The sequence below is a fragment of the Loxodonta africana genome, chromosome X (assembly GCF_030014295.1).
Source record: "Loxodonta africana isolate mLoxAfr1 chromosome X, mLoxAfr1.hap2, whole genome shotgun sequence".
Lineage (NCBI taxonomy): Eukaryota > Metazoa > Chordata > Mammalia > Proboscidea > Elephantidae > Loxodonta > Loxodonta africana.
In genome coordinates this window covers 40360506-40385237 of record NC_087369.1, presented here as the reverse complement: position 1 = coordinate 40385237, position 24732 = coordinate 40360506, and the positions used below count along the sequence as shown (strand labels likewise).

The 24732-nt window shown below is 34.5% G+C and overlaps 1 protein-coding gene across 1 annotated transcript in view; it reads left to right on the top strand.

Annotated features, from left to right (window-relative positions):
* Nucleotides 1-24732, top strand: part of CFAP47 (cilia and flagella associated protein 47) — a 343468-nt gene that overhangs the window by 55948 nt on the left and 262788 nt on the right. Inside the window, 5 exon segments of the mRNA XM_064278419.1 lie at nucleotides 1058-1202; nucleotides 4207-4301; nucleotides 11301-11442; nucleotides 19246-19340; nucleotides 22048-22207. Of these exon segments, the coding sequence (XP_064134489.1) occupies nucleotides 1058-1202; nucleotides 4207-4301; nucleotides 11301-11442; nucleotides 19246-19340; nucleotides 22048-22207 (637 nt within the window).

The following is a 24732-nucleotide window of genomic DNA, read 5'->3' as shown; positions in this document are numbered from 1 at the left end:
CGTTATCCTTTTTGGACTTTACAAAGTTTATCTATAGAACTGAGTTGCTATTTTAAGTGGAACACATTGTGGCCAGTTGACCTTAATGCAGTATCTGCCTCAACATTAAAAAACACTATTATTTCATTTTCCTTTTAATGTTAGATGTGACTGTTTTACTAAGGAACTGTAGGGTATCTATATTAACTGTACCAGAAGGAGGAATCCTATAGAGTTTTGTGGTATAGGCACATGCCAGGCATATGAGTAGAGTTCAGGCACATTAAACAAACATTCCTTGTGTATTTAAGGTAGGTGTCAAGTAGGTGCTAGGGATGTAAAGATGAATCAGACTTAATATCCAGTAGGAGAGAAAGATAAAGAAACAAATAAATGGACTATCTGATGCAATAATGTAAGTAAATATAAGGGATAGAAGTAGTCCTGAATACAGAGCAAGTAACTCTGGTTTCTCTTACTGGGGTTTGAAGGACATGTAAGGTATTGTCAGGCAATTACAAATTAGGGAAGGACCTTCCTGTCAGAAGGAACAAGATAAAAACACAGAGAAGTAGAACACCAAGGTGTGGGTCATAACTGACCAGTCATACAGCTTGTCTGAGGTGTTAAGTGATAGGGTGAGAGCAGAGTTAACTGAGGCTGGAGCATGAGGCAGGAGAAGGTCATGGTGAGCTTCAGGAGGAATGTGGGCATTGGCCTGTAGATGGTGGGGAACCATCAAGGTTTTAAGAAGGGAAGTGATGTGATCAGATTCTCAGTTAGTTCAGTTGTGGCTTATTTGTGAAGAGGGATAATTGGAGAAAGGGAAAAATTTGAAGACTAAATGAAAAGTGATAAGTTACTGATTCCATACAGTTACAGTAAGGATAAGAGGTAAAGAAGGTGGTAAAATTAACAGGATTTGGTAAATGATTGCACATAGGGGGTTGGGAGAAGAAGAAAAAAAATGACTGATTTATATAGTTTTTTGCTGTAAATAAACATAACAGTATAATTTTCAGTTTACATTCTTTCATATATTATTAACTCTCTGATTATTATTATTTTTTTATTCTAGAATGTCTTTCATTTCTGTGGCACTTATGTCGGCTCTACTGAGGTTATTCCATTTGTAATAAAAAACAGAGGTATAACACGTGCCAGGGTGGAGTTTGATCTAGAAGAATATGAAGATTTTGCTATGGATTTAAAAGACAAGGCGTGTATGTATTTTATTCTGTAATAGTATTAATATAAAAGTAAAGCAGTTTTAAGTTGCCCTAAGGTATAAGATTCTCTGGTACATAGGGTCACTATGAATCAGAACCAACTGGATGTCACCTAACAACAACAACAACAACAAGGTATAACTGGAAAAAAATATTAAAAGTCAAGGGCAATCATTCTTTAATACTTTTAATAACTAAGTGCATTTTTTTAATGTGTAAATATATATGCAACAAGGTATTTGTACATTTTGACATTCTTCACATTTGAGTGACATTAACTTATGTTCATCGTATTGTTCAACCATCAGCCTTATCTGTACTCAAGTTTTTTTGTCACGCTTAATAGAAGCTCAGCACCCCCTAAGCACCCTATCACCTCCCTCCCACCCATTCCCAGTAAGCACTAATAAACTTTGGTCGTCTCTATACGCTTGCCTATTCTAGATATTTCATACAAGTGGGATCATACAATATATTCCTTTTGTGACGGACTTATTTCCATCAGCATAGTGTTTCCAAGGTTCATTCACATTACGGCATGAATTAGATTTCATTTTTATTTGTATTTCAGTAATATTCCATTGTATGGATATGCCACATTTGGTTTATCCATTCACCTGTTGCTGGACATTTAGGCTGTTTCTACTTTTGACGATTGTGAATAGTGCTTTAATGAACAATGGTGTACAAATACCTGTTTGTGAAACTATGTAAAGCCAATATGATTTTATCTCTAGAAATATGTCAATATTAATATTAGAAGACTTTGGTAATACTTGACTATAACTTTGCTTATTATTTGACTTGATATAGTAAGTTAAATATAAGTATTTACTATAAATGAAAATACAGTCATTAATTGTTGGTTAAATTGCTCAAGAATTTCAGGTAAGCGTCTTTGGAGAGCTCTCTGTATATGTTCATTCATGTATTAGGAGTCTTTATGTTAAATTAGATTTAAACAAGATATGAATTTCTATAAGTGCATTTCATTTATTTAGTTCAGGGATTAGGAACTTTAGTTATTTTAACACTTTATTTTCCCTCACTGCCTCTTTTACTCTCACCTCCCTTGTTCAATGGAGCTACTCTGCAGAATGCCTTTGTTTCCACCTCTCTGCTTTATTTTTGGTTTAAAGTTTAAAGATTATCTCAGGGCACTAGTTTCAGGGGTTCATCCAGCCTTCATGGCTCCAGAAAATCTGGAGTCCATGAGAATTTGAAATTCTGTGTACATTTCCCCCCTTTTGATCAGAATTCTTCTGTAGAGTATTTGGTCAAAATGTTAAGTATTGCTAGCCAGCCACTATTCAGTTCTTCTGATCTCATGGCAAAGGAGGCAGTTGTTCACGAAGGCAGTTAGCTACACATTCCATAGCCTCCTCCTATTCCTGGCTTTCCTTCCAGGTGAAGGGAGACTAATTGTGCCTTGGGGACATTTAGGTGTTAAAATATTTGTAATAATATCCTTCATTGACAAATTAGACTTTGGTTTTTGACCAAAGGATTGAGTGTTTCAGGATTCCTTGATACAGTGATGTAATAGAAAATGTTGAGTCCACTTGGTATAATCTCATCTTATCTTTCCAGTCACCTCTCCACCTCTCTGCTGCAGCCATATTGTATTACTCATTTCCCTTCAATTGCACTCGGCCTCCCTTCTCAAAGGATGGCTTCTGCCCTTCTATTTCTGCTGTCTAAGATTCCATCCTCCTTCACAAACTAGCACCAATGTCTTGAGTCTTGAGTCATTAGCCCCATCCCTACCCCAGTCCAGTAGGCTGAAATTCATCGTTTTTTCTCTTTGCTCCCTTACAGTTTTGTTTAAGTTTTATTATAGCACTAACCAAATTATGCCTTGTATCAAAGGAAGCTCTGTACATTTTTGTCTCCCCTACTCGATTGCAAGTGCTCCATGAGGACAAGGATTGCACTTAAAATTTTTGTGCTCTACTAGACTTGTACTGTTTTTTTTTAGACTTGTTCAATATAGTGTTGTGCATATAATAAGCACTCAAGAAATATTTATTAAAGCTAGCTTGGATTTTAGATTTTATAAATTATAAATTTATACTCCAAATATATTTATGAATATATTTCTTTTGTTTATTTATTCATCTATTTTCTTATGTTTTCTATATATTCTCTGTATATCCATTCTAAGTGGGCATTCTTTGCTTTATAATATGTGTATCTTTTCCTGCATCACAAACAATGCTTTTAATGCTATACACTTAATGGATTTTTTTGTTGTTTAATGGTTTTTACATCACACCAAGGGTGAGTAAAATTGAGTGGGTTGATGGAGACTGATATGAGTTATTTAAGTTTGTTTCCAGACAGGGGCAATGGGAACTGTTAATATTCCATGAATTAGTAAAAAATTTTAGGGAGAAAATAGGATCTTTAAAATTGTTTAGGTGAGAGCAAAGATTCTGGCTCTGTTGTAAATAATATTTGATCTTTCGGTAGTTCCTTTTCAAAGTTCGTATAATTGGTTACAATTTTTGAACCTGAAATTTAATTACTGTGGGACAGTTATTTCTGTATCCTTACCATATGACCTTGTACCTGGAATGATCCCATTTTATTAATAAGTTTCCTCATACAAATTGTGGTTGTCTTCTTTGCAGACTCCTTGATTCATCGGAGGAGGTCTGGATCTTCCCTTTTCAATCTTCGTTAGAGGGGGAGTCTCCCAGCTGTTCTTGGACCTAAGATTCAGTCATTTAATTGCTCTTGGCCTTTATTCCTTCTCACATTCACTTAAATTTGACTGTGATATGTTTCTTGAACTTTTGAGTTTTTGTTAATAAGTTTACCTTTCCAGTGTTGCTGATGGAATGTATGTTTGTTCCAGGTTTGGATACCTGTTTTACTGGTTAACATCTTGCTATTAAGAGCTATTCTTTATCCAGTGACCTTTTACAGTTCTGCACAGATACTCAGTAATAATTACTTTTTGATTGTTATGAACATTTTTTTTTCTGTTTTATAGCGGAGTTTGCAAATCCTGAATTTCCATTCATATATTCTTTTGAGGTAGAGGAAAATACATCTCTGGAATGCGGCCTAGCATTTTCTCCCAAAGAAGTAAGTTCAGCTTTCTGATACTAATATGTAATACTGGGGAGCAGTAGAGTTTTAGATAATTCCAACCAAGAAGTTATCAAATATCCCCTAAATTCTGTTTGTAGTGGATCAGGTCCTAGCTTGTGAGTTTGCCTGAGTATATACTCTTTAATTCATTGAAATTATTGCTAGAGGTGTCTGGCCCATGCTTCTGAAGTGCCTCAAGAGGTGAAGAGGGCACTCACAATGAACCTACGGCCTGTGGTCTCCGTTATGCATTCTAGACAATTCAGGATATGACACGTTGTGAAAGAGGAAAATTGAAGCTAACACAAAAATCGCTTCTATTCGAGCCAGGATGTGCTTACTACGTATTATTTTAGGGGGATGTGCCTGATGCTCTTGTAATCACCACCTGAAATTACCAAGGAGATGCTGTGAAGATATAAATAATCAGTATCTGCTATGGTACTGATTATTTTTATAGTGTCCCCTTGATGGTTAGTGATTCGAAAACAACAACAATCAAAACAAAAAGAACAAAAAATAAACAAACACAATCAAAGGAAAAAAACTTGCCTGGAATGCATCCAGAAGGAAGGGCAAAATTTCAGGTGTTAGCTCTGTGTGGTACAAACAGTTAAGCTCTCAACCACAAGCCAAAAGATTGGTGCTTTGAACCCACCCAGAGGTGCCTCAGAAGACAGGCCTGGCAGTCTGCTTCCGAAAGGTCATGGTGTTGAAAACCCTAAGGAATGCAGTTCTACTCTGTACACATGGAGTCGCCGTGAGTCAGAATCTTTTTAAAAATAATATTTGCCATCTTTACATGTTTATAAATTTTAGAATCATTTTATCAAGTTTATAGCTAAACATTCTGTGAGGATTTTGATTTGTGTTACATTAAATTACTAAAAAAAAATTGGAGAGAAGTGATTATTATATTGAGGCTTCCTATTCAGAAATAAAATATGTCTTTCATTTTACTAAAGTATCGTCTGCCCCTCAGCTAAATTGTGAAATATCTTGAAGTAGTAATTTTCCTGTGTTATTTTGTTAAGTAAGGAACCTGTGGCACAGTGGTTAAAGTGCTTGGCTACTAACTGAAAGGTCAGTGGTTCGAACCCACCAGACACTCTGTAGGAGAAAGATGCAACAGTCTGCTATAAAGATTACAGCCTTGGAAACCCTATGGGGCAGTTCTACTCTGTTCTACAGGGTTGCTATGAGTCAGAATCGACTCAACAGCAACAGGTTTGGTTTTGGTTTTGGTTTTGTTCAGTGTAAATATTTGGATTTTATGTGTTTTGATACTATTATATTTTGAAACCTATTAATGTTGCTAAAGAGCTAAAACTCTCTTACTTTAAACTTTGATTAATTCTAATTATCCTCATCTTACAGGAATAGTCTAATAGGCCGCAAATGTTGCTGTTTGTCTTTTCCATTTTTCTTATTATATTACATTGTTTAGAATTCCCAGAACCATGTCAAATTATTTTATTAGTCTTATCTTATGCCTGATTTCCTGTGAAAGAATTTAATGTTTTAAACTCATGTTGGGAAGTATCTTGCTATTTCTAATTTACCACAACTTTTTATCAGGAATAGGTATGAAGTTTTATCTGCTCAAATACCATTATGCCATCAATTATATTATTTGTCGAATGATGAAAACAGTATAACATAGTTCACCATTATATTAGAATTGGTAGTACATTTTTGATACACATCAATCAGTAAATCAATAAATATCTATTCAATGAATAAATGAAATTGAAGTATCCCTGAGCATTCATTTCTGGTCATTTGTTCTATTATTGCTTTTGGATAATTAGAACTGTAATCAATGAAGCAAATGGTATAAGCATTTTAATTATTGGTATATATACTCAAATAAGATATAACTGACTTGTTGGCACGTAACACCAACAACATAGTCAAATTGCCACCACAAATCTTGTGTCAGTTTATACTTTCATAAATAGTCATCATTCAGTTAATACTTATTGAGCACAGTATCCAGAATTAATATCGGGACAGGAGAAAATGTGGCAGTCTTCTGTAAAGATTACAGCCTTGGAAACCCTATGGGGCCGTTCTACATTGTCCTACAGAGTCGCTATGAGTCTAAATTTATTCTACGGCAGTAGGTTTTGTTTTGGTGAGGGTTATAGTAGAGAGTTTACAATCTTGTGTGGTACCATGCTGTTCTTTCTTTCTATCTTCTTCACACTGGGTATTATCATTGCCAATGTAATAGACAAATGTGACAAAAGTCCAATGTATCTATTTTTCTTTTCTCACTTATGCGTTTGGTGTCGTATGTAAGAATCTGTTGTCTAATGCAAGTCATAAAGATTGATTCTTTGTTTGCTTCAACGAGTTTTATAGTTCTTACATTTAGGCCTATTAACCATTTTGAGTTAATTTTTGTCTGTGGTGTAAGGTAAGGGTCAAGCGTCATTCTTTTGCATATGAATGTTCCTGAACCATATTTTGAAAAGATCATTTTATCCCGTCGAATTGTATTGCCATCCTTGTCAAAAATCAATGGACTTTAAATGTAGGGGTTTATTTCTGGTATCTCAATTCTATTCCATTTATCTCTATGTCTGTCTTTATCTCAGTACCACAATGTCTTGATTACTGTAGCTTTCTAGTAATTTTAGAAATTGGAAATGTGAGTTCTCCGATTTTGTTCTATTTCAATATTTTTTTTCTAATTTGGGTATCTTGTGTTTTCATATGAATTTTAGGTTCAGCTTGCCAATTTATGTAAAAATTCGTCTGGGACTTTGATAAGGGTTATGAAGAATTTGTCCACCAGCTTGGGGAGTAGTGCTGTCTTAGCAATATTAAGTCTTCCCATCCATGAGTACAAGGTGTTTTTCCATTTACTTAGGTCTTTAATTTCTTTCAAAAATATTTTATAATTTCCAGTGTACAACTTTTCTATTTCTTTTGTTAAATTTATTCCTGAGAAATGAATTCTTGTGATCCTGTTGTAAATGGAAAAGTTTTCTGAATTTCACTGTGGATTGTTATTTGCAAGTCTATAGGAAAACAAGTGATTTTCATCATCGAGCTTGTGTCTTGCAATCGTTTATTAGTTCTAATAATTTGTTAACAGATTCCTTATGATTTTCTGAATATAAGAGCATATCATCTGCAAATAGACATATGTTTACTTCTTTCTTTCCAATCTACGTGCCTTTTATTTGTGTTTAGTGCCTAATTTCTAGAACTTCTAGTATAATGTTGAATAAAAGTGATGAGAACGAACATCTTTATCTTCTTCCTGACCTTAGGAGGTGTCTTAGTTACCCAATGATGCTATAACTGAAATACCACAAGTGGATGGCTTTAACAAACAGAAATTTATTCTCTCACAGTCTAGAAGGCTAGAAGTTCAAATTCAGGGTGCCAATTCCAATGGAAGGCTTTCTCTCTTTGTGGATTCTGGGGGAAGGTCCTTGTCATCAATCTTCCCCTTGTGTAGGAGCTTTTCAGCTCCAAAGGATGTGCTATTCTCCTAGCTCTTCTTTCTTGGTGATATGAGGCCCCTATCTCTCTGTTCACTTCTCTCCCCTTTTATCTCTTGTAAGATAAAAGGTGATGCAGGCCATGCCTCAGGGAAACTCCCCTTACATCAGATCAGGGCTGTGACCTGAGTAAGGGTGTTGCATCCCACCCTAATCCTCTTTAACATAACCTAATCTTGCCTCATTAAACCACAGGCAGAGGTTAGGATTTACAACATCCAGGAAAATTACATCAGATCACCAAATGTAACTACATTGAGGTGAAGCTAGAAGAAACAGCTAAAACAGGTGGAAATGATTGTATCTGGATGTGTGTGTGTGTGCACATGCGTGTGAGTTGATGAAGGGAAGGGGATACTAATTTTCAAAATAAACTTTCTAAGATTTTTTGAGTTTTTTCCAACATGTATTCTTACAATTTTGATAAAAACAATTTCTTAATTTAAAAAAGGAAAATAATCCTTAGATGACAAGATAATATTTTGGAGCATTGAAGTAAATCATTATACTGCCCCACACCTGCATCTTGTACATGCATGTGCACAGAATTGTACACATGCATACACACACAATCTTCAATAAGGGGAAAAAAACTAATAAGGTTTTTGCAGTATATATATATATATATACACACACTATATGTATATATATGCATTTATGTATTTTTTAAGTGTATCAAGACCAAGTTATATGTTTTCTTAATAGATCTATATTGTCATCATATATTTTTATACAATAGAAATATGTTTTCGTTGTCTTTGTTTACCCACAAAGGCATTTAATTTAAATGATTGCTGAAAATTAGAATAATCTGTATGCTAATTTAAATCCATTACATGATTTTTTGGGAGGATGCATATGCAATTTGATACTTTTATTTTGTGGACTTCAATTTACTATTTAACGCTGTCATCAATTAAAAACTTGTAAACCTATTTCTTAATATTTAGATTGTGACTTCTAGTATTCTAGAAAATGATTTTAAAACTAACATATAGTGTATATATTTGCAAATATCTGGACTGCCGAACTTTTGCTTAAAATTTTGAATTGTTCTACACTTTCTGGGTATTTTAAGGAGATAGTGACTTAGTGTAATAGAAAAAAATATTCTTTGCCATCGAGTTGATTCGACTCATAGTGACCCCAAGTGCAGCGTAGAACTGCTGCATAGGGTTTCCAAGATTGTAATCTTTACTGAAGCAGACTGCCATGTCCTGCTCATTCCAACAATGAAAAGGACATATAAAATTCTACAGAGATAGCACACTTTATGAAAATTGCTCCATAAATGTGTGTCAGCGAGGTGGATTGATTATCTGGTTTCCAGTTGTTTCAAATGTCCTTTATTTACAGCTAGCTGTAAGTCCTGTTTTTTTTTTTTCTTCTAGAAATGTTAATAGCCAATGGGAGCTCTTTTGGTTGACCAGTGTAGCAGAAAATTATGAAATCAATGATAAAGGTCTGATTTGTAGTTGTAACCCTTCCTTTCTCACACTGCACCAGGTTTTGGTGCAGTCAAAAGTTCTGGTGGGCAATTGCAGTTGCATTTGGCATGTTTGACTGGACTGGTTTGTTTACTCTAAGTCATTCAAGTCCCTCTTTTCTTTGTGTACCACTCACACGTTTTTTAGAGTTGCACTTTCCTATAGTAACCACAGGCCACATGTGGATATTTAAATTAAACCTTGAATTAATTAAAATTTACATAAAATTCAAAATGTATTTCCTCATTCAGAATAGCAACCAGTCACTTTTCAAGGGCTCAATATCCACATATCAATATCCACATGGCTAATGGCTACCATTCTGGACAATGCACAGCATTTCTGTCGTCACGGAAAGTTCTATTGACCAACACTTTGAATAGATCTTTCCCTGTTACTAACCTTGCCCAAGTTCTGCCCCATGGCAGAGGGTTGTTATTATGCTGTGGCTCAGTTTCTCTGCGGCTGTCTACAGCTTTCTTCTTTGAAGCTCTATATTTGCCCTGAAGCTCTTGAATATGGAAGAGAATTTTTCTTTTGCCAACTTTTATCTTTTTACCTTTTATCTTTTGTCTGCCCTTTAATGGAATGCAACTTTTAGGTAAACCTTTCACAAAGGTTATTCTGACTTTACAGTCATTCTTAAAGGAAGCTATGAACAAATTCCTCAAGGTTTAGAGGAAAGGACATTTGAGCCCTTTTTATTCATAAGCAGTTTTGTTTACCAATCTTGGCCTGGGCCCTGAAATCCTTCCTTCTCTAGAATATCCGTTTTCAACCTAAGATGCTCCTCTCCTTGAATGATAACATCTGGTGGTTACAAATTCCCTTAACTTCTGCTTGTCTAGCAATGTCTTGGAGCCCTGGTGGCACAGTGATTAAGAGCTGGGCTGCTCACCAAAAGGTTGGTGGTTTGAATCTACCAGCTGCTCCTTGGAAACCCAATGGGGCAGTTCTACTGCATCCTATAAACCAAAAAAACCAAACCTACTGCTGTTGAGTCGATTCCAACTCATAGCCACCCTATAGGACAGAGTAGACCTGCCCGATAGAGTTTCCAAGGAGCACCTGGCGGATTCGAACTGCCGACCTCTGGGTTAGCAGCCATAGCACTTAACCACTACACCACCACTGTGTCCTATAGGGTGGCTATAAGTCAGAATTGACTCGACAGCAGCAGGTTTATGTTAAGTAAATATTTTACTTTCTGAACAATTTGCATACTGTTTCCAAAGTGGCCGTGGAATTTTGCATTCCCACGTCTTCACCAGCTCTTGGTTTTGTACTTTGTTGTTTTAAGCCATTGTGATAGGTGTGAAGTGGTATCTCACGTGGCTTCAATTTGCATTTCTCTAATGTCTAATAATGTTGAGCATCTTTGCATATGTTAATGTGTTATTTCTTTCTTCTTAAGTATTTTTTGTATCTTTTGACTATTTTATTATTAGGTAGTTTGCTTTTTTTTTCGAGCTTTCAGTGTTCATTATGTACCTTGGATACAAATTTTGTTTAGTTTTGTCAGTATTGTGTCTGTGGCTTATAATTTTATTCTTTTAACTCTGTCTTTCACTGGCCAGACATTTTAAAATTTGGTAAAATTCAATTTAATCAGTTTTTCTTTTATACATGGTGCTTTTGTTATTTCATTTAGAAATCTTTGTCTAACCCAGGATCACAAGGATTTTCTCCTAAATTTTCTTCTACCAGTTTTATAGTTTCAAGTTTTATATTTAGGTCTTTGGTCCATTTTGAGTCAATAGGAATTATTTTAATCAATTAAATTGATTATTTGATTACTTAATTAAATTTAAGAATTAATTTTTGATTCATGAAAAATAAATGAATTGTTTTAAATGTACCTTTTAATTATCACAAGACTATTTTCTTTTTTGAGAGCTTTTTCTTTTAACTCCTGATTTGCTGAATTATTGGTATCTATCTCTCACAGAGAAAACAGTCACAAGTATGATGTATTTTTTGTCTCTCAGGTGGCAACATTGAACTTTACCTTTCAAGTTCGAGTTAATTTCATGGGTGCTTCAGAAGATTACCGTAAAGCTCATTTGTCAAGCTCTACACCAAGCCCAAAGACAGGGCCACTTATTTCCACATGTTATATTCAAGCGACTGGTATGTATGTGAAACATTCATATTGCTGGGGATAGGCAAATACTTATACTTTAGCAACTAAATTTTTTAAAAGTCAGAATATGATATGTATTCTTCAGAAATAGAAATACTAGAAAGTAAAATTATCATATTCTTTGTGTGAAACTTAAATTATGAGTCTCTGAGATTGAATTTTGACCAATAACAGATATATTCTCAGGTGAGTGGCTCTTGCTAAAAAAAAAAGTAGTATAGAATTAAAAATGAAGGGCAGTTTAGTACTTCACTTATTTTGTGGGCAAATTTTCAATAATTGAAGCAAAATATAGATTATTAAAATAAGACACATTGAATAAAAATAAAATGATGAAAATTTTATTAAGAAAATACTTTTATTCCAAAAGGATAAATTATTAAAGGACTAAGGACTTGTAAAGAGGAATGATCACATTAAAAGTTTTGATTATTTGTTGGATATTTACTCACTTCTCCAAATATTCAAGGGTAAAACTGATGAACTCTGCAAATTATACTTTTGACATGTTTTGACATTGCTTTTTTTAAATCATACATACTTAAGTATTTTTCATGAGAAGACAAAAAGTCTAATCTGGAGCCCTGGTGGTACAATAGTTAAGAGCTATGGCTGCCAACCAAAAGGCCAGCAGTTCAAATCCACCAGCTATTTCTTGGAAACCCTATGGGGCAGTTCTCCTCTGTCCCGTAGGGTCACTATGAGTCAGAATCTACTCAACGGCAATGGGGATTTTATACTATTTTGTTTTTATTCTGGTATTAAGTTAAATTGTCTTTAATAATAAAATAGAGATGTGCATCATATCAATTAATAATTGCATTTGGCAGTCAGTAAGATAGTTTATTTCACTATCATATAAAATCCAGAGTTAGAGATTGCACAGCTAAAGGTGAGGCTCTATGAAGTTAAAGTTTTTTTTCCCTTGTTTTAAGTTATCTTTTTGGGAGGGAAAGTAATCAGTCGAATTTTGTTTTCCGAATTAGGTAGATGATCTTTTATGTGAAGCAAATTAAAATTTTCTTATTTGACAATTAAAACTGAATATATCATCATTCAGGAATATTGGAAAATGTAGAAAACAAAAAATCATCGTGAATGACAATATGTAAAGTTTTCTTAATATTTTGATATTTTACCTTTTTTTACTCTATACGTTATTTTTTGCTGTGATAAAAATATACACAAGAAATCATACACCAATTCAACAATTTCTTCTTGTATAATTTAGTAGCAGAGATTACATTCTTCAAGTTGTGCAACCATTTGCTCTGTCCTTTTTCAGATTGTTCCACAATTAACATAAACTCAGTGCCCTCTAAGCAAAAATTCCCTCATTCCTCCCCCACCCACCCACTTTTGGTTTCTGTATATTTGCTTATTTCATGTGAGATCCTTTCGCAATTGACTTATTTCTATTAGCATAATGTTTTTAAGGTTCATCCATCTCGTGGCATGCATCAGGACTTCATTCTTCTTTATGGCTGAGTATTATCATGTTGAGCCCTGGTGGCACAGGAGTTAAAAGCTTGTCTGCTAACCAAAAGGTCAGCAGTTCAAATCCACCAGCTGGCTCCTTGGGAACCCTATGGGGCAGTTCTACTCTGTCCTATAGGGTCAGTATTCAGACTGTGAGTTGGAATCGACTTGACGGCAATAGATTTGGTTTTGTTTTGTTTGTTTTAATATTACATTGTATGTATGTACCACATTTTGTTTATCCATTCATCTGTTGATGGACCTTTATGATGTTTCCAGCTTTTGGCTGTTGTGAAAAATGCTATAGTGAACATTGGTGTACAGGTTTCTGTTTGTGTTCCTGCTTTCAATTTTTTGGGTACATACCTACAATTGGATTGCTGGGTCATATGGTAGTTCTATATTCAACTTTTTGAGAAACTGCCAAACTACTTTCCACAGTGGCTGTATACCATTTTACATTTGCAATAGCAATGGATGAGAGTTTCAGTTTCTCCACAACTTCACTAACACCTATTGTTTTTCTTTTTTTTTTAATCTTTGTCATTCTAATGGAGGCAAGGTGGTACCACATTGTGATTTTGATATGCATCTCCCTAATGATTGATGAAGGAGCCCTGGTTGCATAATGGTTATGCACTTGGATGCTAACAGAAAGGTCAGAGGTTTGAACCCACCAGCGGCTCCATGGGAGAAAAGAAAGACCTGGCAGTCTTCTGTAAAGATTTTCATTCTAGGAAACCCTATGGGGGCAGTTCTACTTTGTGCTATAGGGTCTTTACGAGTCAGAATTGACTCAGTGGCACAAAACAACAATGGCTAATGAGGTTGAACATCTTTTCATGTGCTTTTTGGCCATTTGAATGTTCTCTTTGGTGAAATATCTGTTCAAGTCCTTTGACCAATTTTGGACTGGGCGTATACATTACTTTTATCAATTTATTTTTTAATGTAGTTGGAATATTTCTGCTTATGCCAAGTTGAAACCAGCTCTGTTCACTCATTATAAATTTTTCTTTGGATATTATACACCTTTGATAATTATATTAACATTGATATCTAATGTAGAATATTTCATCCAGTAAGTGTCTCTTCTTGGTTACTTAAGTATCATCATAAGCATTTAGTTTTTTTCCTTCTTTTATTTTCTTGTTAATGTAAACATTGTAGTAGTGAACATTTTATGTATAATGCTTTTTCCCTATTTAGGATTTTTTTGAAGGTGAGAGTCTCAGAATTGGCTGTATTAGTTCTAAATACCAAACCAAACCCGTTGCTGTCAAGTTAATTCCGACTCATAGTGACCCTCTGTAAGAGTGGAACTGCCCTGTAGGGTTTCCAAGGAGCGGCTGGTGGATTCAAACTGCTGACCTTTTGATTAGCAGCTGCAGCTCTTAACCACTGCTCCATCAGCACTCCATTAGTTCTAAAGTACCTACATTTTTAAGGCTCTCGATGCATATTGTTAAAGGGTTTTTCTAAAGAGTTGTACTGTTTTATACCATCCTGCAGTCTAAACTCTTACCTGTACTGAATTAAATTAATTGATATCTTTCTATGTGATTAAAAGTGCATCATTCAATTTACATTTCTTTGATTGCTAATAAGGATGAATATTTTCATTTGTTGCTATTGGTTATATGTTGCTTATGTAAATTATGTGCTTTGCCTTTTTCACTGAGGTTTTTGTATTTGTCCAATAGATTTAAGTGTCCTCCATATTTATTTATATATTTTTTTCATATTTGCTATGAATGGTTTTTATGATTTGTCAATTTCCTTTAGTTTTATTCATTTTTTAATAGATGTATTTTTAATAGTTTTGTGGTGAAATCTAGCCATCTTTTCCTCTGTGATTTCTAACCTTGCTTCAAAGATCAGATTGCCTTCCCCATCTAGAAGTTTGGTAAATATGTACTTCTGGTTTTTTTTTTTTCCACTATGTCTTTTTTAAGCAATAGACTTTCCTTTTTAGGTGTACAAAAAAATTGAGGAGAAAATACAGAAAGTTCCCATATAGTTCCTCTCCCCCTGGCCACAGTTTCTCTTGCTATTAACGTCTTGCATTGGTGTGGTATATTTCTTACAATTGATGAATCAATACTGATACCTTATCACTAACTAACATCCTTAATTTACATGGGGTTTCACTCTTTGTGTTGTATAGTTCTGTGGGTTTTGACAAATGCATAATGTCATGTGCTCACCATTACAGTAGCAGACAGGATAGCTTCACTGCCCTAAAAATCTCTTGTGTTCCATCTAGTCATTCCTCCTCCCACCCCATCCCCTCTTCCACACCCTGGGCCACCACTAATCTTTTTATTGTCTCTACGGTTTTGCCTTATCCAGAATATCATATCATTGGAATCATACATTAGGTAGCCTTTTCGGAGAGGCTTCCTTCCCTTAACAATATGAATTTAAGGTTCCTCCATGTCTTTTTGGGGCTTGATAACTCATTTCCTTTTTATCACTAAATAGCATCCCATTATGCAATGGAACACAGTTCGTTGATTCATTCACTTATTGAAGGACATCTTGGTTGCTTCCAATTTGGGGCAATTATTAATAAAACTGCTATAAACATCTCCGTGCAGGTTTTTGTATGGACATAAATTTTCAACTCTTTTGGGTAAATGCCCAGAAGTGTGATATCTGAATCGAATGGTGTTATATCTAAAACCTCAAATGTCAAACCCAAGGTCACCTAGATTTTCTCCTATGCTATCTTAAAAAAGTTTCTATGAACTATAAGTAATCTATAGCTCTGAGTCTAGAATCTTTTTTTTTTTTAATCTGGATGTCCAATTGCTCCAGCACTATTTGTTGAAAAGACTGTCATTTTTCCATTGAATTGCCTTTACCATTTTGTCTGTCTCGCCACTTTTCAGTGCAGCAGTTTTCCCTGTGACCGCAATTCCTTATGGCTGTGGGGCAATTCTACTCCGTCATATAGGGTTTTTTTTATGAGTCGGAGTCAACCCGACGGCAATGGTTTTTTTTTTTCCAGGAAAAGTTGTTTTCAGTTTGTTGAGATTTTTTCCTTGTTGTGAGAACAGAAATGGCAACTTCCAAGTTCTTTCCATGTCAAACTGGAAAACTAAGTGTAGTTATTAATTTTTTTTACAAATATTATTGTATTTCCACGAAGGGTAGACATGTCAAAGCAGAATTAATTAAATCATAAAACTTACCAACACCAAAGCTTACTAATGATTCAAATGATACAAGTAAAATCAGATATGCATGTAATATTTCTTCCTGGAGGAGCTGGGATCTGTCAAATATAGCTTCCAGAATTATCCCTGTCTCCTTAAAATTACTTTTAGTTTTGAATTAACAGAGGAGTTTTGAATGATGTTTGCAGAAATAATGTTCACAAAGAAAGCTGGTTTTTTTTTTTTTTTTGGAACACCACATTTTTGTACTCTAACAGTTATAAAGATAGGAAATGCCTATATGATTAAATCTCTTTCTCTTGTCATCTATGGCACATAAATCTATAAACTCCATTATATATATAAAAACAAACAAACAAACCCAGTGCCGTCAAGTCAATTCTGACTCATAGCAACCCTATAGGACAGAGTAGAACTGCCCCATAGAGTTTCCAAGGAGCACCTGGCAGATTCAAACTGCCGACCCTTTGGTTAGCAGCCATAGCACTTAACCACTATGCCACCAGGGTTTCCATTATGTATATACATATATATATTTTTAAATAAACCATATATAGAGAAAAGGTGTGCTAAGGGCTTTCCTTGTAGATGTCCACTGTGTAGAAGTCCAGTGAATAGAAAACAGACACAAATATGTATCATTTTTATATATACAAGAAGGTCTGGTCAAAGCTCATTATTCCCTTAGCTATCACCTCAGTAGGAGGGAGTGAATCACAAGTCTGCTGTTACCTCTTTCCTTCCAAGTTGCATGCATTCATTTTAACATTAAAATAATGCTGACTAGGCTTAAAACCCAAAACAGCTATCCATTATCCCTCTTCTCCTCACTGCTTAGCCTGCTTTCCCAGAGACGACTTTGCTCAGTATTTAGTTATAGCTTTATTTTCAATTAAATTTTTATCCAGAGTTATAACTAGTATGACTACATATTGTTCACGGCTGAGCCAAGCGGTATATCATGCATCGTTCTTGTATTTCCTTTTTTTTAAAGACATTTTTGTTTTTCGTGAAGTTGACAATTGCTTAGTTTTATTTGAATATTTGACTAAACTGTCCCATGCCACAAAGCTCTGTAATATGCTTGTCAGTACAATGTTCCACATAGTCTAGCCTGTCAGATAATTTTATTTATTCTTGTTTTCTGCAAGTAACCCTCATGGAGTCCATCAACCTCCTGTTCCAAATTGGATTGAATGTCTCCTTTCCCTGCTGCAGAACTTTTGTCTGAGATTATCCTTGTGGATATTACTTTTGACTCTGATCTCTCTTGGATTACCTGTTTCTTGAATCCCTTGTTTTTATATTTCTTGATTTACTTCACTGTTTAGGTAGAGTGTAACTTTGAGGAGCTTCCTAAGAAAGGGTGCATGGGAGTCAGTTTTTTTGAGCATTGACCTATCTGCAGACATCTTTGCTTTCCTCCCACATTTGAATAATAGTATGACTGGGTATAAAATTCTAGACTGAAAATAATTTTCCCTCAATGTTTTGAAGGCATTATCTTCTAACTTCTGTTAGAAGTTCTAACTTCTTCTCAATGTTGTTGCATTGAGATATCTGATGTCATTCTTTTTCCCCATCCATTATTTGTGACATACTATTCCCCTTTGGAAGCTTGTTGTTGTTGTTGTTGGGTGCCATCAAGTTGACGCCAACTCATGGCAACCCCACATGTGCAGAGTAGAACTTCTCCATAGGGTTTTTAGGGTTATGACCTTTTGGAAGCAGATTGCCAGGACTGTCTTCTGAGGCACCTCTGGGTGGGGTCAAACCACCAACCTTTTGGCTAGTGCTCAATTATTTAACCATTCACACCACCCAGGGACCCCTTTCTTTACGTATAACCTTTTTTTCTTTAATGAAAGCAATACTCTGTATCTCTAATTACATTATAATCATTTCTCTAAATTTTTTTTCTGTTTACTTCACTTTCTCTAATTATGCTATCTCAAAAAACTGGCTTCAGTACTAACTTTGTCTCACTGCTAGGAAAGTGGGATGCCTTGGATTTTTTAGTGGGGAAGGGGGCTCCCAAATGTTAGTCTATGGCTCCATAATCTAAGGTAATTCACTTTTCCAGAAAATTATTCTCCAATATCCTGTTTTACGGAGAAATAATATTTTTGTTTAAATGAAATAAGGCTATCTAAATAGTGAAGTAAATGCCAAAACAAAGCTTCCGTTATGAAAGATGTAACCACACTATTATTTTTACTGGTTATTTCCCAGTTGACAATTTGTAAATGTGCAGGCCATTTTATAAGTGTCACCTTCTGTATATGTGCCATAACGTTATCTTTTCTAGTATTTCTCTCATGAGAGATGTAGGGAGAGACACAATGATGAACACCATCCACACCTTCCTTCTATGCCACATTCCTCACCCCCTGCCAAATCATCCATAATTCCAGTGACACAGTAAATGCACTTTTAAGATGTGATTTTTTTTCAGATTAGAAATTGGTTTCTTTTCATGGACTTGTCATAATCCCAGAGGTTTATGAGACCCTTAAGTATTACATGTATCTCACAGTTAAGTTTTAAACACTATCAGCTTCTCTGGTAGATAATAATATCTGCTCCAAGGCAGCATGCAATTTTAGAGTAACCCCTATTCCTAATCCTCCATAGAGTAGCTGTTTCCCTCCTACAGCTTTCTTGTTTCTGTAGGAAATTTTCTATGATATACTGTCAATTTCGTATGATACATTTTCCCTTTATTCTCATAATTTGTTCTTCTGTATTACTGCTCACTTCTATTCTTCTAGATTGGTGAAACTAAAATTCCACGAACATGACATTATTTTGAGAAGACCTAGTGTGGAGATCATTCTGACTTTTTTTTATATCAATATTAAATATATTTATCTATTTTATCATCTCAAGAGTAATTTTTCTGTTTTACTTGTAACTAACGATAAAAATCCCACAAACTTGGAGCTTTGCAGATGTGGTGAACCTAGATATTCTGAAAATATTTTAAAAAGTAATTTTATTGGCTGGTTGAAGATATCAAAATAGAAACAAATCTTATTTTTTACTGTTTCGGATTGAAAAGCATACTAAGAAATATCCGTGAATTGATATCAATGAGTATTTACCAGCATATTTCCTTTACTCTCATAGTATTGCAGGCACCATTGAAATTATCCAGTACTGAGTTTGTGTTTGAAGTTCCTTTACATAATCTGGAGCAGAATAAGAAAGTCACAAGAGTTCAGGTATGTATAGAGAAATGTTACGCATTGTAGCTGTTTCCCGATAATGGTTTTTAGTTTACTGAGTTGATTTTTCCAAAGTATGTGTGGTTTCAACTATCTCCTGTGATTAATTTCTCCTCAAACATTTAAATATATGGTAATTGGAGCAAGAACGCTGGCATCTTTTGCTGTGAGTCGGGATTGACTTGACAGCAATAGGTTCAGTTTTTTTGGTTTTAGAAAATATATTCTCAGACATAATTTTCAAGGAACAAAAGCACACATAAAATTTTTGTTTTATACATGCATGTATATATATAGATTAATAAGAATATTTAAAATATTTTGGATGTAATTAAATTATCCCTCCTTATACAAATGGAAACTATGATTTAAATTAATGTGAAATATATGCCATACACGTAAAGAAATACAGTAAGAAGCAATAATAAAAAACAAAAATTATCCAGCTATATAATAAAGTAGGTTCTTGGGTGGCACAAACAGTTTGCGCTTGATTAAACTTAAGGTTGATTGTTCAAACCCACCCAGCATCACCATAGAAGAAAATCCTGCTGATCTATTTCCATAAAGATTATAAACAAGAAAACCCTACGGAGTTGCTCTACTCTGATACACATGGGTCACCATGATTCGAAATCAACTCGACAGCAATGAGTTTGGTTTTTCTTTTGTTTTTATAATAAAGTAATATATGTTAATTAAATTTTTTTTAAACTGGATATCTCTACCTCTCTTCTAATCAGGAATCTATCTAGAAGAAAAACGGGAGATGTGCAAAAGAAGGAAACACATGTATGCACTGTAGGAATTTTTGTTTGAACTGTCACTTTTTGTCTTATATGATGCTATTCCCGAAATCAATTTTGAACCTCTGTAGCTTTGAAAAAAAAAATACCTCATTGCTGTTGAGTCGATTCTGACCCATGGTGACCCTGTAGGGCAGAGTAGAACTGCCCCATAGGGTTTCTAAGGCTGTAATCTTTATGGAAGCAGACTGCCACATCTTTCTCCTGTGGAGCAGCTGGTGAGTTCAGACCGCTGACCTTTCAGTTCTCAGCTGAGTGATTAACCACTGCGCCACCAAGGCTCCTTGAAAAAAATTATAAGCAAAGATATTTAACGTTACATCCATAAAACAGTAGGGGAGTACTATATAAAATTATAGTGTAAAAAAAAAAATCTCTTCGAAACTAAAATATAACTGCTCAGAGCATAAAAATTCAATAAAACTTCTAATTAGGACTTGAAGAATGCAGATCTTTTTATTCCTTTGTTATGAAAATTAAAATATGTATGTATATATAAAGCATATTTTTGTTTTAAGTTGCTTACAGCTTAACCAGGAAATACCAGTCAACCTGGAAAAAAGTAATAAACCTTCTGGAATAGAAAACTAGGGCAAAGGTAACTCTTCCAAGACAAGACTTAGGGGGAAAAAAGTCTCTCCAACAGTTTTTCCGAAGAACCAAGGCAAAAAAAAAAAAAAAAAAAAGGAACTCATTTCACCACACTGGGTCATTTGGTTGTTCTATATTCGACTTTTTTTTTCCCTAAGAAACCATCAAACTGGTTTCCATAGCAGCTGTACCATTTTGCATTCCTGCCAGCAGTGGATGAGGGTTTGAATTTTTCCACATGCTCTCCAATATCTGTTCGTTTTCCATTTATTTATTTATTTGTTATCATAGCCATTCTGGTGGTGGTGAGGTGGTATCTCATTGTAGTTTTGATTTGCGCTTGTGCAACCTTTTTGTAGTCAATTACTCTTTCCACCAATCCCTGGGAGCGACTGATTTTTTTTTTTCCCATCACTATAATTTTGCTTTTCTAGAATGACAGCCAAATTTAATAATACAATATGTAGCCTTTGGGGTCTGACATTATTCACTTAGCAATATATATTTAAGATTCCTCCATGTGTTTATGTGAATTAATAACTTCACTTATTTTATCAATGAATTATATTTCATTGTATGAATGTACCACAGTTTGTTTATCTATTTATTAGTCAAAAGAAATCTTTTTTTCTTCCTTCCAGTTTTTGGTAATTATGAACAAAGCTCTTATAAACATTTACATACAAATATAGGTTTTTGTGTAAACATAACTTTTCCATTCATTTAGGTAAATACCTGAGAATGTGATTGCTGAGTCATACAGAAGGTACCGTAGTTTTACACAAATAATGCGTGCCTTGTGTGTTTGTTTGCCAGCTGCTCCCTCCTCTATGAGGTATTTTCTTAATCTCGCGATGCTAATTTACAAAAATACCTCACGATGGAGGGGAGTAATTGGCAAACGTAGAAGGTGTGCGTTATTTGTGTAAAAATATGGTCTATATTTATAATAAACTGCCAAACAGTCTTCCAAAGTAAGTGGCTGCACAATTTTGCTTTCTCTCCATCAATGAGTGAGGATTCCTGTTACTCTGCAATCTCACTGGCAAGCATAGATATTTTTATTTCTTTTTACCTCAGTCTCTATCCTCTGTGTGTTTTTCATAGTTGGTAATAGGCTATGTACATATTTGAATACTTTGTCATTTGCCTAACATCATTTTTAAGACATTTTATCTGTTATTACCATGTTTAATATTTTTAGTTGGTACATAAACCCACCAAGTTGCTATGGTATTATGAACAAGTATGTTCTGTGTTATAATTTTTTTTTATAAATTTCTTCTTTTATATTTTTGTGTGAGCAGGAACTTCTCTTTCATAATATTTCAAAACGACATATCCAGTGGACTTTGGATATTAGTGACACCGGCAGACTTTTCACAAATGGCACGTTCAAGTTTAGTGCACAGACTGGACATCTGCAACCAAAAGAAAAATATAGTATTTCCATATTTTTCTGTCCAAGTAAATACATTTTTTCTATCTATATTTGTTGTTAAAATTTCAATTTCTCCTTATATTTTTTGTAATTTATATAAAAGCTTGAATTATCAATTATAGATTATTTAAACAGTTTTAAGACGTTTCTTGGAAACCCTGGTGGTGTAGTGGTTAAGTGCCACGGCTGCTAACCAAAGGGTCGGCAGTTCAAGTCCGCCAGGCGCTCCTTGCAAACTCTAAGGCGCAGTTCTACTCTGTCCTATAGGGTCACTATGAGTCGGAATCGACTCGATGGCACTGGGTTGGGTTAAGACGTTCCTTAATGGAATTTTGTTGTAACGATTCTCAAAAATGACTCCCAATGACCCTCACTTACACAAGGGTATTTATGCCCTTGTGTAGCCTTTTCCCACACTGAATAGGGCTGATATATGATCTGTGGGATATTGTCGATGTGATAATGTTTGACTTCCAAGACTAGGTCATAAAAGGCATTGCAGTTTCTGGCTTGTACTCTTGGATTGCTTGTTCTGGGGGAAGCTGACCAGCCTGTCTATTGATCTGTCTGTCCCTTTTTATTCTGGCATTTTAAAAAATTACAACAACTTTATAGTACTTCTTTATAATTCGTATGACAGGTTGTCTCCCATTAAACATCTATTACAAAAATTTTCTTAGCAATTCTAACACATTACTTTTCTAGATGAACTGTAGATTACTTTTTTTTGTTTCCAGACAAAGGAATACATTGAGTTTTCCCTTCAAAGAATTGCATGTTTCTCCAGTCATTAAAGTTTTATTTGGTATGCATTAATATTAGTGAATGGGATTTTTTTATTATTCTTTTGAACTAGCTATTGCTCTTTGGCGCCTAACTGAACTTCTCTGATAGTTCTAGCAGTTCCCCCCGCCGAGTATTATTCTGCAGTGTTTTCTAAGCAGTTTATCAACCTAAAGTCATAATAAGTAATAAATTTGTCTCATTTCCAATGTTTGTGCCTTTTCTCCTCCTCTACTTCCTTGTCTTCCTCCTCCATATCTATTTCTCTTTCTCTCCTCCTTGTCTCATTGCATTTAGTACAGTATCCAAAATAATGTTGATTTCTTGTCATGATATTAGGCATCCTTAACTTGTTCCTGATCCTAAGAAATGCTTATAGTATTTCAGAATGACTTCATCAGCTGGGAAAACAGATGACACACTTTAAAGTGAATAATTGAGAAGAATTTAATTAAGAGACTATTTATAATATGTCATATAAGGCTAAGGGATATCAACAATTATGCTGAAGCACCTTGATTCTAGTATCAGAGGGAAACCATTACTACTCCTAGGTCGAAGGAGGGGATAACTACCAAAATGTGGATAGTGAGCTGCAGCTGTAGGAGAGACCAGACAGGAACTGTGGCTACAGAGGAAAGAAACCGCTATGAACCCATGGTTTGTTAGTGACGGAACTAGGAGAGTCCACCAAGGAATGAAGATTCCAATTTCTCCAGATCCTCACTAGCCCTTCTTATTTTGTGTCTTTTTTAATTTTACCTATCCTGGTGAGTGTGAAGTAGTATCTCATTGTAGTTATTATCTTCATTTCTCTAATAACTGTGGGTGTTGAGTATGATCTCATGTGCTTATTCATTTGTGTATTGTCTTTGGAGAAATGTCTATTCAAATCCTTTGTCCATTTTTAAATTGGATTGTCTTTTTGGTGTTGAAATGTAAGTGTTCTCTATATATCCTGGACACAAGTCCTTTATCAGATATGTGATTTGAAAGTATTTCTTCTGTTCTGTGATTTGTATTTTCAGTTTTTAATGATGTCCACTGAAGCAAAAATGTTTTTAATTTTGATGAACTCTAATGAATTTACTTTTTTCTTAATATCTAATAAAACATTACATAACCCAAGGTCATGAAAATTTATTCTTAAATTAAAAAACATGTATTCCTAAACATTCCTCTAGCCAAAATGTAATTTTAACTCTCGCATTTAAGTCTATCATCCATTTTGAGTTAATTTTTGTATATGGTGTGAGATAGGGCTCTCACTTCGTTCTTTTACATGGGCGTGTCCAGTTGTCCCAGTACTATTTATTGAAAAAAACTATTTCTTCCCTACTGAAATGTCTTGGCACCCTTGTTGAAAATTGACTGTCCATAAAAGTAAAAGTTTATTTTTGGACACACTGTTCTATTCCATTGGTACGTCAATCCTTATGCCAAGACCACACTGTCTTAAATAATATATAGTTTAGTAGTAGGTTTTGAAATCTGAAAGTTACAATTCTGAGTATTCCAATCACTGTATATGGGATATCTTTCCATTTATTTAGATATTTTAAAATAACTTCCAATTAAATTTTTTAGATTTTAGTGTACAAGTCTTGCAACTCTTTTAATTTTTTCCTAGTACTGTATTCTTTTTTATGCTATTGCAACTAAAATTGTTTTCTTAATTTTACTTTTTGATTTTTCATTATTACCAAATAGAAATAAAATAGATTCTTGTATATTGTTCTTATATATGTAACATTGCTGATCTCATTTA